Raw genomic sequence first — 17,687 nt, 5'->3', positions numbered from 1 at the left:
TTTTCCAAGATAAACCCAGGTATTTACAAAGTTCATTGTTGGTCAAGAATATCAAGGGAGGGAGGCAGCTGGGTAGCTCAGTGGATTGAGAGCCAGATCTAGAGATTGGAGGTCCTGGGTTCAAATTTGGCCTCAAGACACTTCCCAGCTGTGTGACCCTGGGTAAATCACTTAACCCCTATTGCCCAGCCTTTACCACTCTTCTGCCTTGGAACCAATACACAGTATTGATTCCAAGATGGAAGGTAAGGGTTAAAAAAAAATGTCAAGGGAAAAAATGAAAAAAAAAAAGGGAAGGATGGGGGACTAGCAGTACCAGATCTTAAATTGTACTATAAAGCAGTGGTCATCAAAACAATATGGTACTAGCTAAGAGACAAGGGAGGATTGATGGAATAGACTGGGGTAAGTAACCTCAGCAAGCTAGTGTTCAAATAAATCCAAAGACCCCAACTTTAGGGACAAGAACTCACTCTTTGACAGAAACTGCTGGGAAAATTAGAAAACAATATGGGGAAAATTAGGTTTAGATCAATGTCTCATACCCTATATACCAAGATAAATTCAAAATGGGTAAATAGAGGGAAATGGATGAACATAGAATAGTATACCTGTCAGATCTATGGGAAAAGAAGGAATTTAAGACCAAGCAAGAGCTAGAGAACATTATAAAATGTAAAACGAATAATTTTGATTCTATTAAAAAGGTTTTGTCCAAACAAAACCAATGCAACCAAAATTAGAAGGAACTGGGGGGAAAATTTTTTTATAACAAAAATCTCTGACAAAGGTCTAATTTCTTAAAATTATAAGGAACTAAGTCAAATGTACAAGAAATCAAGCCATTCCCCAATTGGCAAATGGTCAAGTGACATGAATAGACAGTTTTCAGACAAATCAAAACTATCAATAATTACATGAGAAAATTCCTTCTGAATAGAGAAATGGAAATCAAAACAACCCTGAGGTACCACCTCACACCTAGCAGATTAGCCAACATGACAGGAAAGAATAATAATAAATGTTGGAAGGGATGTGGCAAAATTGAGACACCAGTACGTTGCTGGTGGAGTAGTGAATTGATCCAGTCATTCTGGAAGGCAATTTGGAACTATGCGCAAAGGAATTTAAAAGAATGCCTGCCCTTTGATCCAGCAATACCACTACTGAGTTTGTATCCTAAGGAAATAAAAAAGGGCTGAACAAAAGTATTCATAGCCACACTTTGTAGTGGCAAAAAATTGGAAAATGAGGGGTTGTCCTTTGATTGGGGAATGGCTGAACAAATTGTAGTATGTAATGGTGATGGGATACTATTGTGCTGTGAGGAATGATGATCTGGAGGATTTCTATATGAACTGACAGTGAAATGAGCAGAACCAAGAGAACATTTTAACACAGAAAGTGAAACACTGTGAAATGATCCACTGTAATGGACTTCTCTACTAGTAACAATGCAATGTATCCAGGACAATTCAGAGGGACTTAAGAGAAAGAATGCTATCCACATCGAGAAAATGAACTGTGGGAGTAGAAGCGCAAAAGAAAAATATACAACATCACTTGTTTATATGGGTATATGATTTGGAGTTTTGGTTTTAAAATATTGCTCTACTGTAGAGATGAATAATATGAAAATAAGTATAAGTGATAATATTTGTGTAACCCAGTGGAATTGCTTTTCAGCTTTGAGATGGAGAGGGAAATAAAATGAATCATGTAAACATGGAAAAATATTTTTAAAAATAATTAAAAAAAAGAAAATTAAACCAGATAAAATTTAATTGACTTTTTTTGTCCTAAATGGAAATTCTACAATTTGATCTTACTAGTACTCTCTTCTTATGTTTACATGCCTTTTTACATGTTGTACCCTCCAGTAGAACAGAAGTTCCTTGATTTTCATCTTTGTTCTCATATACCTACTCCAGTGTCCTTCACTTATTTCCAAGAGCACTGAGACTCCTGGGGTTCAAAGCAACTCTGTTGGAGGAACCTGGCTCTAATAGAGTATTCCAGGATTTTGTTCTTTATTTTATTTATAACCTATATTTCCAGAGGACAATATTTTGGTGAAGGGATCCACACACCATGCCATTAGTAAGATTAAGATAAAAAAGTCTGAAAAGTTTTTTAAGGGTGAGACTGATGGTTGGTTGGCAGGGATGGGGCAGGACCAATGGGGTAGATTTCAGTTCAAAATAGATCACAGGAGAGAGCACAATCCTAAAATAAAATATTTTGACTCAGGAGTTAATGAATTTCTCATAACATCATTTATCCACTATATTGTGAACTTTTTTTTTTAAACCCTTACCTTCCATCTTGGAGTCAATACTGTGTATTGGCTCCAAGGCAGAAGAGTGGTATGGGCTAGGCAATGGGGGGTCAAGTGACTTGCCCAGGGTCACACAGCTGGAAGTGTCTGAGGCCAGATTTGAACCTAGGACCTCCCATCTCTAGGCCTGGCTCTCAATCCACTGAGCTACCCAGCTGCCCCCTATTGTGAACTTTAAATTACTCCACTCTGCTTAAATCTTACTTTATGGTGAAGATAAAATTGTAATCTCCTGATTGATCAATGAAGGTACTTAGCTCTTACTTTATAGTGAAGCTAGAACTTTAAGCTACAATTATTTTTAGATCTTACTACCAAAAGTTGTTATGTACCTATAAAAGGTAAATTAATCTCACAAAAAGGTTAAGTAATTAACAAAAGGTGAACTTAACAAAGAAGTATTAAGTAACTCAAAAGAAGACAATCTAATCGAGGAAGATGAGAACTAAAGAATGGGCAGTCCTGGAGAAAAGCATCTGATGTGATTGGTAGACTTGAAAATTTAGAGGAGGGGACACAAGAGTAAAAGGTCTATATATTTCGCGTCACTTCCTCTCTCTGGTGCCTTTGGTGGTGGAGAGTTTGCTGGTGGCAGTGTGCTGGGCCTTTCGGCATCTTGGTGTGGCTACAGCTATTGTCCAGTTTGGTGGTGAGTTTTCTTGCTGAGTTTTCCTCCTTCACTTTCCAACTTTATCCTCTTAGAAGCCTCTAATTTTCTTCAGAGACTTAGTGGCGGAGATCTTGAACTCCACCTGGCCTGTGCCAGGAAAAATCCTATACCCTCTTCCCTCTTTCTCCTTAAAATCCTTCCCTCTATATTAATTAAAATTACCATAAATTTCCAGGCTGATGTGGTATTTTATTAGGATTTTCCCCTAGTGACCAATTAATTTAGATTTTAAGTCACAACCCTAAAATTATCTTTACAATATGAATATCTTAAGTTATCTCAATAGTTAACCCACTTAGCTGCATGTTTTGACTGATTCAAGAAATCATGAACAAAAAGTTCCACTTTTATTTTTCTAATCAACATATGGCTAGCATCTGACTAACACGTATTATGTATGATTTAACTAACCTAATTAAAATTGTTTCAGAAAGTTCCTGAAACCTGAGTTACTATTAAATTCATTTACATAGTTAAGAGCCTATCATACCATACCACCAGAAGTTCTTCCAACATAATATATTTCATATCATATTGAAATAAAAACTGATAGTAAAATAAACCAGGAAAACAAAGAATCCAAACAAACATTTATTTAGCATATTCTTTAATAATTTTAAAAAGAATTTCTAACAATCCAACAAAAGACAGTATATGAAAATTATCATGTTGAAAAACTAAACAAAAATAAGCCTAAACTGCTCTAAGTAGAACTAAAATGTTTCTTCTGGGCTGCCACATGTGCTCAGCATGATATTGAATACACCTGCAAAACAAAAGCTCTGGTATAATTGTACATCTGTACTGTAAAGCTCTTGATTTAGACCTTTATATATGACTACAAAAAAAAAAAAAAGATTCCCTAAGCACTTAAATAAAGCTTTGTGGATGAGCATGATTGAAATTAGTTTATACTTTTAAAAGCTGAACATCACTCTTTTTAACACTCAGTTTTTTTCAAAGACAGTACAAAGTGATTCAGCCTAACACTTCTGAACCGTTTTAAATATCCAATCTGAATAGACTTTTACTGTATGTGTACACACAACTTTGTATTTTCTTAGATACTTAGACTCATCCAAGAGCTTGCAAAATGGAAGAAACTTTGATAAGGATGAAACCCTAGTTTCAAATCAAATCTCTGAAACTAACTGAATGTGAGCACAGATAAGTCTTTTAACCTTTATGGGCCCAATTCCTAATTGGTGAAATTGGGGAAGGTAATATTCTTCCCTATTCTAATATTCTTTTTTTAAAAAACTCTTACCTTCTGCCTTGAAATCAATACACAGTATTGTGTATTGACAGAATAATGTAAGACAGGTAAGGGCTAGGCAATGGGGGTGGGTGGGTGGGTTAAGTGACTTGCCCAGGGTCACACAGGAAGGCTGAGGCCAGATTTGATCTAATATTCTTAATTTATACAAAAATGCAACTGGACAAGCTTATTACCTACATGGATATAATATATTTTCATATCTTCACGTATACATATATAATCTAGTCTAACTAAAATTTCTCCTATATCATTACCGGTATGATTCTAATTAAGTCTTTGTGTAGGCATAGAAACTGCCTGAAATAGCAGCTGAAAGCTATTGGTCCATGCCTCTGTTGGTTCTGTAATGGTTGGAAATAGTCTAAGAAAAGGTATCTAGAACTCTTTGGTACCTTTTACAAGATAAAGGGAAGATTCCAGGAAAGAGGTCCAAGAGCTGGAGCATGCCTCATTTAGGGGAGGGTTTTTGCTTGTTTTTTACTTAGCTCACTTATCCATATGGCATTGATGTCTGTTACTAATCCTAAGTTGTGCTCAAGCATTATGCATACTTACATCATTCATCTAAATCTGCAAGTCCCATTTCAATCAATGACATATGAACTGGATATTGTTCATCTTCATATAAAGTCACTATATATTCCGGTGACTGAGTCTAGAACAAAAGTATAGTTTGTCAAATAAGTTCAATTCTCTTCCTACCACTTTATTCTACTCTAAGCTATTCCCTATATGTACAACAGCCCCGAGAACCCATTCTACCAACTTCGATTCTCTAAACGCTCAAGCTTACGATCATAAACTTCTGATATCAACATTCTATATGCATATTACAAATGCTACCTTATATGATCATCTCTATATATGTTTGAGTATATAGATATATTCTTCTGAATATATACCTACATATATCAATGTACATGTATAAATGTATTCAGATGTATTTCTATCCAGAAAAACCTGATTTAAATTATCTTAGGAGAGGTCTGTCTTTTAATATGGCTATTATGTACTACAAAGAACATTATAATGTTCTCATCATAATCATAACTTTCAAATACATAGTTGAAACAAACACTTGCTGTATATAACAATATCAGGTTTGAAATAAACCCATTTTCTCTTGCCATATCTACTAAATTTTATGTTGCAAAGGAATTATGGGCATTTACTTTAACAAAGCATTCAGATTATTTGCATTATTTGGGGTTTCTGATAGTTTCTGCTCTTAACAAAAATTCAAAATGAATGCAGACTGTAATACTTAAAAATGAATTCCAAGCTGAATAACTAAACAATATTGGAATTCATTTTTAAGTATTACATGATTTCTAATACACCTTAAAATTAAGTTTCTATATCAATCCAATATACCTTTATGTGCTACATCAATTGTGTCAAATTCAGTAGGATCCCCATGGCCTGCATATTAACTCAGAAAGCCAGAAAAGAACATTATGTTGTATTGTATTTTTATTTATTTTGCTAAATATTTCCCAGTTACATTTAAATCTAGTTCAAAGTCAGAGGAGTAGGATAACCTCTGTACTATATAATTATGAATAGGCAACTGAGATATTATTCAGTGATGAAAAATTAGCATTAGACTTCTGAACACTATGTACTCCTGCTATTTAGAATAAAAATTTACCAATGAGGAAGCATAAAGCTGTTTTCCTTGAAGACAGTCTATCATAGCCCACATGGCTTCCATACTCCACTTGGGGCAATATGGAATTCTTGTCTTTTCTGAATCTTTTAATGGAGGTTTAAATCCAGCCAAAAGGACTTTTACAGCCCGAGCAGGATATTTCATAAGGTGGATTGGAATTTGACGCAATCTGAAACAGAAGAAGCTTATTAAAACATAACAGCATGTAGCAATTTAATAGTTTTTAAAAACTGAAAAGAATGCTTAACTCAAAAGACATTCTTGGAGAAAGGAAAGAAAATAGCATACTTAAATTATTGCTGCACATAATTATATTGAATTCACCTGCTTGTTGGCAATTTTTCAGTTGATCCGTAGTCAACAAATTGTACCAGGATAGCAAGGGGATCAAATTCTTTAATGGAAAGAATTTTTGCTCGATACCATAAACCATCATTATATTCTGCAAGACAAGGCATTTCTAGAAAGAAAAGGGAAATTATAATATAAAACTAACATTTTCACTACTTAACAAGTATGAAAGGCTCCTACATTTTTTTTAAACCCTGACCTTCTGTCTTAGTATCAATACTCTGTATTGGTTCCAAGGCAGAAGAGTGGTAAGGGCTAGGCAATGGGGGTCAAGTGACTTGCTCAAGGTGGCACAGCTAGGAAATGTCTGAGATCACACTTGAACCTAGCACCTCCTGTCTCTAGGGTGGTTCTTAATCCACTGAGCTACCCAGCTTCCCCTTACATTTTAAAATATTAGTCCTGATTACCTGTCAGTTCCAAAATGAACTGCTTCTTTCTCAATGCCCTTTTTAAGTTTGAACAGTGAATGTTTACTTAGGTCTAGATGAAAAACTATGTAAATCACAACAACAATAATTATATAGTAGCTAACATTTACATAGCACTCATTATAAGCCAGCCAGGCAGACCAGCACCCCATGAGCAGTTTTCCTATTTCCATGCTTTCTATTTTATGTAAGCAGCAGTTACCTTTCCTCCCCCACATACAGGACAGATATCTCCTCAATCCACATAGCCTTATCCTTCCAGTTTCTCTGGAGAATGGAGCACTGAGGGCTGGCTGCTTTAGGTTTTATTTGCCTGGCAGCTTTATAACCAGTTACACATTCTCTTCCATCAAAACAGGACTGTGTTGCCTTGGCTTAAAGCAGAGCATAAGCTCTACTGGGTCCTTCCAAATTGGATAGAATCTGAGAATGGGACAAGCCAAAACTATGTGTCACTTTATTTGAGGACTGGTCTAACTATATTCAGGGATAATTAATTTCCAGGCTGGCTACAAGTTGATTAATTCTTGAGGCAGATACTCTAAGACTAATACAAATAGTATCAGGGGAAGGAGCACCCAAACTAAATCACAGATACTGTATAAATCATAGAGCCTTGAAATACTGAAGATCTTTCTCATCAATATTTAACAGTTCCATGTTTTACTACAGTCATACTCCCAATTTTTCATTACATAATTTACAATTTTAATTTCTCAAGTTTATGCCAAAAAATTTTCCTAATGCCACATTTCATTATTAAAATAAGTATTTTGTGTAACAATTAATTCATTTAAAGAACTTGTTGGGAAAATCACATACTGGATCTAACTCCAGCCCATTCACTTAGCAAGTTTCATTCCTCCATAGTAACTGAATAGAAATATGGCTTCCATCTAATCTTCAACTTAAAATGCAGCTTCTTCATTTAAATATGACTCTTTTTTTATTAACATGCTACATGTACCTAGAATAATGGACCTAAGGGAAGCAAGACTTGACTTCAAGTTCCACTGGATAGAACTTTCTAACCATAGAGATAACTTGGCCTCTTTGAACCCCATTTATTCTTCCTTAGATGAAGATGAGATGACCAGCACCTCTTCAGTATTTAAGAGTAGGTGGAAAGCTCCTAACACTGGCTAGATTCTATTTGGGGAGCTAAAGGGAGGATATAGACAAAAGGCAGACAAGATCTAGGCTGGGATCTTTCACTGAAAAGAACTCCTGAAACAATGAACTATCAGATGTATTGGAGTACTCACTTCATAGTAGTAAGGTTCAAATAAGATGATGTACATAATGTGCTTTTCCAACTATAAACACCAGTTTTTAGAGCCAAACTAAGAATTCTGGAACATGTTTTACTTGTTTTGAGGTACAGATGAAGGCTACATGGTGTGTATATATAAAGCATGACCACCTCCTATGTGTGGTTCAAATCAGAGTGTTTGAAGGGAACAAAGGGGTGGGGAAAACTCAGGTAGGTATTAAACATTTAAGGGAAGAGTTCCACAAATGACATCAAGGATCTGAACAGGAGAAAGTGAACTTTATCATCACTCAGCAATATTCTTTCCCCTAAAGCCTATATTTCTTTTAGTTAACTTAAACACAGAATAACCTTCCTTTCCACTACTCTCATGGTATTAGGCTGCCTTGAAATGTAATTGGATGTATTGTAGAAATGGGTTGCTAAGAGAGATTCTAAGACTTTATCCAGTGAATTTATTCTTGAGAGAGTTATCTTTGAATTAGATAGTTTAAATTTAGTCCTACTTAGAGTAACAAATTTATTATACTTAGGAATTCTAGAATTATTAACAGATATTTCTTCTAATCATCATCAGATTTATACTTGAGCCCAGTGTTACTGCCATCTTATAGTGAAGCATCGGAGAAGGACTTTATTGTTAGAAGCTCAGAAATGGCCGATGTAAATCCGATTACTGAGGACCAGTCTAGCAAACTTCAGAGACTCATTAAGTTGGCCTAAGGGTGATTCAATTGGGGGACGGGGGAAGGATGTAACAAAAACAGGTCTCAAAGACTAGTAAGTTGTAGAGAGGTTGCAATAAGAGTTTGTGGAAGAAGCACCCTTATCTGAGAAATTACAAATCTTTGAAGCACTGAAATATTAAAGGTTGCATTTAATAAGTCTATCATTATTTCATATGCCCATCCACTGAGAGATGTCATTTTCTGTTTTCATGTTCCAGGGTTTAGTGAAATGCAAGTTGAAATAATGCAAAAGGAAATAAAATTAGATCAATGATAGACATGACCAATTCTAACACTGGATGTACCTTTCCTTCCTTAAGAGTGGTTTCTTTTAATCTGTATAAGAAAGAGTGGACATCAATTCTGTTTACCACGTGTGGCTCTTCATCAAAGCAAAAAGGAAGTTCAATGAAAAACAACTACAATAAGCAACCCAGATGTATTGTTCATGATAAAGTGCTTTGCAAAACTTTAAGTCCTATAAAAGTTAGCTATTATTTTGTGAACATATCAACATTTAAAATTATATGAATGAAAATAAAAACACCAGAAAATGAGCTCAAGATTAAACACAATCATCAATATAGTTCCTGGAGAACAGATGATATAAAATATTCTTCCCTTTTTCCTGTAAGAGAGTTGGGAGACAGTAAGTACAGAATATCCCATGTCAATTAGCTTTCATTTTTTAAAAAAGGGAATGCTCCATGAGAATGAAGCACATCAGGAAAACACCATAGTATAAAAAACAAAAGGCATCAATAATAATATCTTATTCAAAGGCAAAAATATACAATATTTCTTCTACTATGAAAATAGCAGACATTCAAAGAAAGTGACAAAATTCATGATTTAAAGAAATTATTTTTATTTTTTTCAAAACATTTAACTAAAGCTCCCCCAAATTATTTTAAAACTTTTCATTAAGAATAAAAATATAGCTGTGTGACCCTGGGCAAGTCACTTAACCCCCATTGCCTAGCCCTTACCACTCTTCTGCCTTGGAGCCAATACACAGTATTGACTCCAAGACAGAAGGTAAGGAATATTTAAAAAAAAAAAGAATAAAAATATAGGGGGCATCTGGGTGGCTCAGTGGATTGAGATCCAGGCCTAGAGATGAGAGGTCCTAAGTTCAAATCTGCCCTCAGACACATCTCAGCTGTGTGACTGTGAGCAAATCATGTAACCCCCATGGCCTAGTTCTTACTACTCTTCTGCCTTGGAACCAATACACAATATTGAGTCTAAGATGGAAACTGAGGGTTTTAAAAAATATAATGAAATGTTTCTATATTTGAAAGAATAACAAAAAATACCTGATCTGAAATCTGTCAATGAAGGGAGAGAATCCACATTCTGATTACAACGCTGTAATACTTCATCCAGGCTCTTTGGTTCAGACTCCCAGGTGACTCCATTATCAGTTGTCTCATTTTGATGGTTGAAGTTTTCTATTAGATCAAGGCATATATACACCTAGCCCAAAAGAAAAAAAAATGGTAATATCTATTCTTTCATGTTGTTATTTTTGGAATATTCATTTTACAATGGGCAAAAGAATACACAAGAATCAGTAATAATTATGAATTAGGATATTCCTTGGTACTTCTGCTCTGGTGACTCATCTATTTCTAAACTTTTAATGCCAGATGTTCCTCAGCAGTCTTTTCTTTTACCTTCTCTTTTTTTGGACACATTCTTCCTTGGAAAGATTTCAAAAGCATTTTAGATCTCAGGAACCATCTAGTTTAATCAAGATCTGAACCAGAATCTCATCCACGGTATATTTTCGGTTTTTGCTTGAAAATCATCAGTGAAAGATAAAACGTTCATTGGGATGGTTTGGGGTGTTAGTAAAAGTTTCCTTACAGAAAACCGAAATGTGTCTCTTTCCAATGTTCAAAGACTGTATCTAATTCTGCACTCTGGGGCCAGCCAGAACAAGTCTAATTCTTCCAGCCACAAGACAGTCTATCTATGCTTTTGTTCAAATCAATGATAGAATTGTTAAACAAGTCAGATCCACGCACAGATGCTTCAAGTCGTTCACTAGAGCCTTCCTTCCAAATTGAAGCTGACGTTGAACTATTAGTAACTTGCTCTTTGGACAGCCAATTTAATCAGTTTTGAGTCCAAGCAATTACTATTTTCTGGCTCACTTTTCCCTAAGAATAACATGAATAAGATCATGGAGACTTTGTCAAATGCTTTGCTAAAGTCTAGGTAAACTATATCTATAGGATTCTCATTAACTAATCAGCCAGCAACTATTTCCAAAAAGGAAAAAAAAAGTGGTGCATTTATGGAGTACTCTGTGTCAGTCATGCTGCCAAGTGCTAGGTTCAACAAAAACAAGAACAAGAGAGTCTCCCTTTTCCTAGGGAGGCAACCAGGATTAAGGTGCAGCAGACTAAGCAAGGGATTGACAGTGAAAGAGCAGTCTTAATATGGTGGTTTTGGTTAGAGGCAGGATTTGAATTAATAAACTTGTATTCTGAGTCCAGTGAACTGAGTCCAGTTCACTCTATCAACTAAGGCTAATGATTCTAGAGTTGTACAAGGAGTTCCTCTTGTTACATTGTTCAAGGATTTTATTTTAACATATACATGAGAAATTAAAACAACACTGAGATACCACCTCACACCTATTAGACTGGATAATATGATAGAAAATGAAAAATAAATATTGGGAGGAGGTGTTGATAAATTGGGTGTTGATAAATGAATTTTTGGTGGAATTGCGAATGGATCTGACCATTCTGGAAGACAATTTGGAACTATACCCAAAGGGCTATAAAATTGCATGTCCTCTGACCAACAATACCATTACTAGGTCTGTAACACAAAGAAATAAAAAAAAGGAAAGGAAAATCATCTCTATATACACAAATTTTATAGCAGCTCTTTGGGAAGTGGCAAAGTTAGAAATTGAGGGGATACCCATCAGTTGGGGAATGGCTAAACCAGTTATAACATATTATTGTGATGGAATACTATTGTGCTATAAGAAATGATGAGCAAGATGCTTTCAGAAAAATTGGGACTCACACAAACTGATGCAGAGTAGTAAAGTGAAGTGACCAGAATTAAGAGAACATCATACACAGAAACAGCAATATTGTACGATGAATGACCGTGAATGACTTAGCTATTTTTAGCAATACGATGATCCAAGACAATCCCAAAAGAGTCATGATGATAAAAGCCAGAGAAAGAACTAATAGAGTGAATGCAGATGAAAGCATACCTTTAAACTTTATTTTTCTTGGCTTTATTTTTTGGATTGTGTTTTCTTTTACAATATGACTAATATGGAAATATATTTTGCATGACTGCAAACATATGATATATATTGTTATAGGAAAGTATAACATATCAAACTGTTTGCTTTATCAATGAAAGAGGGGGAAAGGAAAGAAGGGAGAGAATCTGGAACTCAAATTTTTTCAAAATCTAGAAATTCTTCCATGTAATAGGAAAAAATATTAAAAATGGAAAAAATAACATATGTCTGAGAGATACTTTGTTATAGGACAGTCTTTAAAAAGATTTTGTATTTTTTTCATCTTTCAACAATGTGATATAAAAGATGTAGTCTGCTATGGGATACTATTTATGAAAGCTTGAATATTTCTTTCTGATAACTTCATTAAGATTGACCTTAAGATGTGTGAAGATTACTTTAAAAAATTTTTCTACAGATAAGAAATCAGACATATAAGTCAGCGATTGATACTTTATCAGTCTGTTTTATGGTTATAACATCTGTGATTCCTCCCCCCTCCGAAGCCATAACTGGTATTTCCTCAAAATCATGCCCCCGAAAGCATACATTTGGCCTAGTTCATCTGTTTTTTCATCTTTGTTTTCTTCAGTGCCATTTCCCCTTTTCTATAAGCAAATGGAGGACTATGACATAGCCACAAAATGTGGTACCTCTACTCAATGTCCTTGATGGTCAAAAGTTTGTAATAACATAATCTGAAGCTTTCTTCTTTTGTGATCTTTCAATACTGTTAGAATTACTTGCTAAATTGGGTTCCTCCTCTAGGTATCTTTAAACTGTTTTTTGTTTTCCCTTCATTGTTTGTTCTCATGAGATGATAATGCCTTATAAACTTCCACTATCCCCCTAAGACCGTACAAATCAACTATAGAATGGTGATGCCATGATTGCCATGTTGCTGTACTGATTCCAATGTTCACTTGCCCACTGTACATTTAAATTGTGTACCTCATTAGGTGAGACCACATGCTTTACTTGGACAGGATAAAGTTCTCCCGGAGGAGGAAGAGATGGTGATAAATATGGTGGTAAAACAGGAGTTTCTGTATCAGACCGAAGCAATTCCTAGAACATAGGATAAATTCAAATTTCATTATGATCATTAAACCAAAGTTCAAAGGAAAGTTACTCATTATGATGACTCCAAATTAGCAAAAATCTCTCTGGAATTTGGTAACTGTCATATAGCTACATCTTCAATTATTTTGCAGATATGGGTTGAACCTCCTATCAATTTATCTTCATTTTATCTTCATTTATATTCATAAAAATATCAGTTTATCTTCATTTAGACCACAATTTCAGTCAGGTAGAGTAAATCTGATTTTTTGTGCTTGAATGAAAATGTGAAATGAGATAATATTTGTAAAGCCATTTTGAAAACCTTAATGCACTATATAAATATTTGCTATTATTATCATTATTAACACTGTAAAAGTTGTGGGTTTTTTGTCTTCCCCAAGACCTGAGAGAAGAACAGCTCTAATCAGTAAAGAACTGGCACGATATAACATCGACATTGCAGCCCTAAGCAAAACAAGCTTACCAGAAGAGGGATCACTCAGCAAAACCACCACTGGATACACTGTCTTCTGGAAAGGTAGAGCCTCAAATGAAGACAGAATTCACGGCGTTGGCCTGGCTATCAAGACCAGTTTGCTCAAACAGCTGCCAGACTTGCCTGTGGGCATCAGTGAGAGGCTCATGAAGATCCGTTTACCTCTCAGCAAAGACCGGTATGCCACAATCATCAGCGCATATGCCCCAACACTGACCAGCACAGAGGAGACCATCGAGCAGTTCTACTCTGACCTGAGTGCCGTCCTGCACTCAGTGCCCACAAATGACAAGCTGATACCACTGGGAGACTTCAATGCCCGTGTTGGCCAGGACCATGAAAGATGGAAAGGAGTGCTCGGCAAACACAACGTGGGCAAAATGAACAACAATGGCCTACTGCTACTCAGCAAATGCTCAGAGTTCGAACTCACCAGCATGAACACTGTGTTCAGAATGGTAAACAAATATAAAACAACGTGGATGCACCCACGATCAAAACAGTGGCATCTCATTGACTACATCATTGTACGCCGGCGAGACATCCAGGATGTACAGATCACCCGAGCCATGAGAGGAGCTGAATGCTGGACAGACCACCGATTGGTTAGAGCGACTCTTCAAATGCACATTGCGCCTTGCCATCCAAAATGTGCCCAGACAGTTCACGCATTTTACAAAGTGAGTCGTCTTAGAGATCCATCTTATTTGCAAAAATTCCAGTCCTGCCTGGACGACAAGCTGTCTGCCAAGGGACCACTCACTGGAAGCTCAACCGAGAAATGGAACCAGTTCAGAGACACAGTGAAGGAAACATCAAAGGCAGTCCTAGGCCCCAAACAACGCAACCACCAGGACTGGTTCTATGAGAACAACACTGCTATTGAAGATCTACTGAGCAAAAAGAACAAAGCCTTTATGGAGTGGCAAAATAACCCAAATTCTGCTCCTAAAAAGGACAGATCCAAGTCTCTCCAAGCCACGGCGCAGTGTGAGATCAGGAAGACGCAAGACTAATGGTGGGAAAAAAGGGCAGAAGAAATCCAGTGCTTTGCTGATACGAAAAATTACAATTTTTCAGTGCCCTCAAGACTGTCTATGGGCCATTAAAACCCACCACCACTCCCTTGCTATCCTCTGATGGTGACACTCTCATAAAAGATAAAAAAGGCATCAGCAACAGGTGGAAAGAACACTTCAGTCAGCTTCTCAACTGACCCTCTTCAGTCGACCAAAGCGCCCTTGACCAGATCCCCCAAAACTGCACCACTGAACAACTTGACATCCCTCCTTCAATAGAGGAAGTCCAAAAAGCTATTAAACAAATGAGTGCAGGCAAGGCACCCGGTAAAGATGGGATCCCAACCGAGGTGTACAAGGCCTTAAATGGAAAGGCGCTCCAGGCATTCCACATAGTGCTGACCAGCATATGGGAAGAGGAAGACATTCCCCCAGAACTCAGAGATGCCTCCATCGTAGCCCTATACAAGAACAAAGGCTCACGAGCAGCCTGTGACAACTACAGAGGCATCTCACTACTCTCCCCTGCTGGAAAGATCCTCACCTGTATTATACTCAACAGACTCCTATCATCTGTTTCAGAGCAGAACCTGCCTGAATCACAATGTGGCTTCCGACCAGATTGCAGCACCATTGACATGGTCTTCATGGTGAGGCAAATGCAGGAAAAATGCCTTGAGCTGAACCTGAGTCTCTACATTGTCTTCATAGACCTGACAAAGGCATTCGACAAAGTGAACAGGGACACATTGTGGGTGATCCTTAGCAAGCTCGGTTGCCCAGAAAAATTTGTCAAACTGATTCAGATCTTTCATGTCGACATGACAGGGGAAGTCCTATCTGGTGGAGAGACTTCTGATCGCTTCAACATCTCCAATGGCGTGAAACAAGGCTGCATCCTCGCTCCGGTACTATTCAACCTATGCTTCACACAAGTATTACGACATGCTGTGATGGATCTAGACCTGGGCATCTACATCAAATACTGACTGGATGGCTCACTATTCGACCTTCGCCGCCTGACTGCAAAAACAAAGACAACAGAGAGACTCATCCTGGAAGCTCTCTTCGCAGATGACTGTGCTCTCATGGTATAAAGATTAAAATTTAGGGGGAACGGGGAGACTGAGGCAGGTAGAAATTAGTTTCTCTCTGCAAGGAGTATTATATTTTTTAGAGGTTTATTAAAGGCTAAAGATTAAAGAATATACAAGTAAGAAACATGTGCCTAGGCCAGAGGCCTATACAAAATAACCTCACATCATGCAAGAGACGCGCCTGCTCCCAAACGGAAGTCCAAAAAGAGCCAAGAGAGCGAGACCTCAAAAGCCTTTGAATCCACTTAAATACCTTCTCGATCTCGGCCCAGATGAGATTACAAGGCATTCTGGGGAAGTGGAGCAAAGGCTCATGGGGATTGTAGTCCTGTATTCGAGTCTATTTTTTACAATGGCCCACCAAGAAAATCATCTTCAAACCACTGTGGACAGGTTCTCCACCGCAACAAAACTGTTTGGCCTGACTATCAGCCTAAGCAAAACAGAGGTGCTGTTCCAACCTGCACCAGGGAGGCCAACTAACCAGCTGTGCATTACAATTGATGGCACGCAGCTTTCTAATGTCAACACTTTCAAGTACCTGGGCAGCACCATTGCCAACGACAGGTCCCTAGACCACGAGATCAATGTCAGGATCCAAAAGGCCAGCCAGGCACTCGGGCGGCTGCGCTCCAAAGTCCTCCAACACAGAGGTGTAAGCACTGCGACGAAGCTCAAAGTGTACAACGCAGTGGTCCTCAGCTCGCTCCTGTACGGCTGTGAGACATGGACACTGTACCGGAAGCACATGAAACAGCTGGAGCAATTCCACCAACGCTCCCTCCGGTCAATCATGAGGATCTGATGGCAGGACCGAATCACCAACCAGGAAGTCCTCGACAGAGCCAACTCCACCAGCATCGAAGTCCTGGTCCTCAAAACCCAGCTACGATGGTCTGGACACGTCATCCGCATGGACCCACAGCGAATACCAAGACAGGTATTCTATGGTGAACTGTCAGCTGGACTCAGGAAACAAGGCCGACCAAAGAATAGATTCACAGAGCTGCTAAAGTCAAACTTGAAGTGGGCTGGCATTACACCAAAGCAACTAGAACTCGCTGCCTCTGTCAGAAGCAGCTGGTGAACCCACATTAACTATGACGCCACCACCTTTGAAGATGAGCGACATCGACGTCTTGCCGCTGCGCATGAACGCCGACACCAGGCCACAACTGCACCTCCCGTAACAACTGGCGTCCCAGGCCCCATGTGCCACACACTCTGCGCCTCAGCCTTTGGACTCCAAAGCTACCTGAGGGTACATCAATAGATGATAATGCACAAAGACAATTGTCGTTCTCTGTCACCGAGAGACTACCACTACTATATTTATAATTAATAAGTCTCCTGATATAATATAACCAGTATATCTGCAAGACTAGAATAAGATTATCCAAAGGGATTTCTCAGGGTTGATATTCTGAGCCTATAAACAAGATTATTTGCTAAATTCACTGTCTTCCTACCACAGGGAGCTGTGATACCAGGTTTACATTGATAGCACTAAAAATATTTAAATTGAGAAGTAAAGACAAATTATCTATTGTTGAATTTTCATGATTATAAAATGAAAAAGTATTTATTTAGTAAACACTCACAAGGTAGTATGTTCAGGCACTTAATAAAAAATGGAAGTGATTTAATTGCAAAACAAAATCTGGACTGAAATTTACCTTAAAAATAATTTCCCAATTTTCTTCTTCATACTTTTCACTGTGATCCTTTGACTTCTGAAGTAATAAAAGTAATAATATTACTACATTAAAAAATTTCACATTGCTTTTACCCTAATAGTATATGTATTTTAGCTAAATTCTGTTTAGTTATTTCAGGACATAGAGCAAAGTCATAGATTCCCAGAGAGATTCTAAATAGTGTTCCATGTATTTTACCCACAGGAAATCTTTAATGTTACAATAAATCCATTTCAATGGTGACCCCAAATTCTTATGATATAGTGGGTCTTATTTCATCTGGAA

General features: G+C 37.3%; 1 protein-coding gene across 2 annotated transcripts in view; it reads right to left on the bottom strand.

Annotated features, from left to right (window-relative positions):
- Positions 1 to 3,598: 3,598 nt before the first annotated feature.
- Positions 3,599 to 17,687, bottom strand: part of RNF17 (ring finger protein 17) — a 132,635-nt gene continuing 118,546 nt past the window's right edge. For both annotated transcript variants that reach the window (XM_007495180.3, XM_001374679.4), the window contains exons 31-37: positions 17,382 to 17,438; positions 12,980 to 13,096; positions 10,062 to 10,221; positions 6,284 to 6,419; positions 5,939 to 6,128; positions 4,843 to 4,942; positions 3,599 to 3,774 (exon numbers count right to left, since the gene is read on the bottom strand). In XM_007495180.3, the coding sequence (XP_007495242.1) occupies positions 4,844 to 4,942; positions 5,939 to 6,128; positions 6,284 to 6,419; positions 10,062 to 10,221; positions 12,980 to 13,096; positions 17,382 to 17,438 (759 nt within the window). In that variant the 3' untranslated portion in view covers positions 3,599 to 3,774; position 4,843. The remainder of the gene's footprint in view (positions 3,775 to 4,842; positions 4,943 to 5,938; positions 6,129 to 6,283; positions 6,420 to 10,061; positions 10,222 to 12,979; positions 13,097 to 17,381; positions 17,439 to 17,687) is intronic.

The sequence above is a fragment of the Monodelphis domestica genome, chromosome 4, assembly GCF_027887165.1.
Source record: "Monodelphis domestica isolate mMonDom1 chromosome 4, mMonDom1.pri, whole genome shotgun sequence".
NCBI lineage: Eukaryota > Metazoa > Chordata > Mammalia > Didelphimorphia > Didelphidae > Monodelphis > Monodelphis domestica.
Note: the sequence above shows the minus strand (reverse complement) of the source record. Positions and strands in the feature narration are given on the sequence as shown.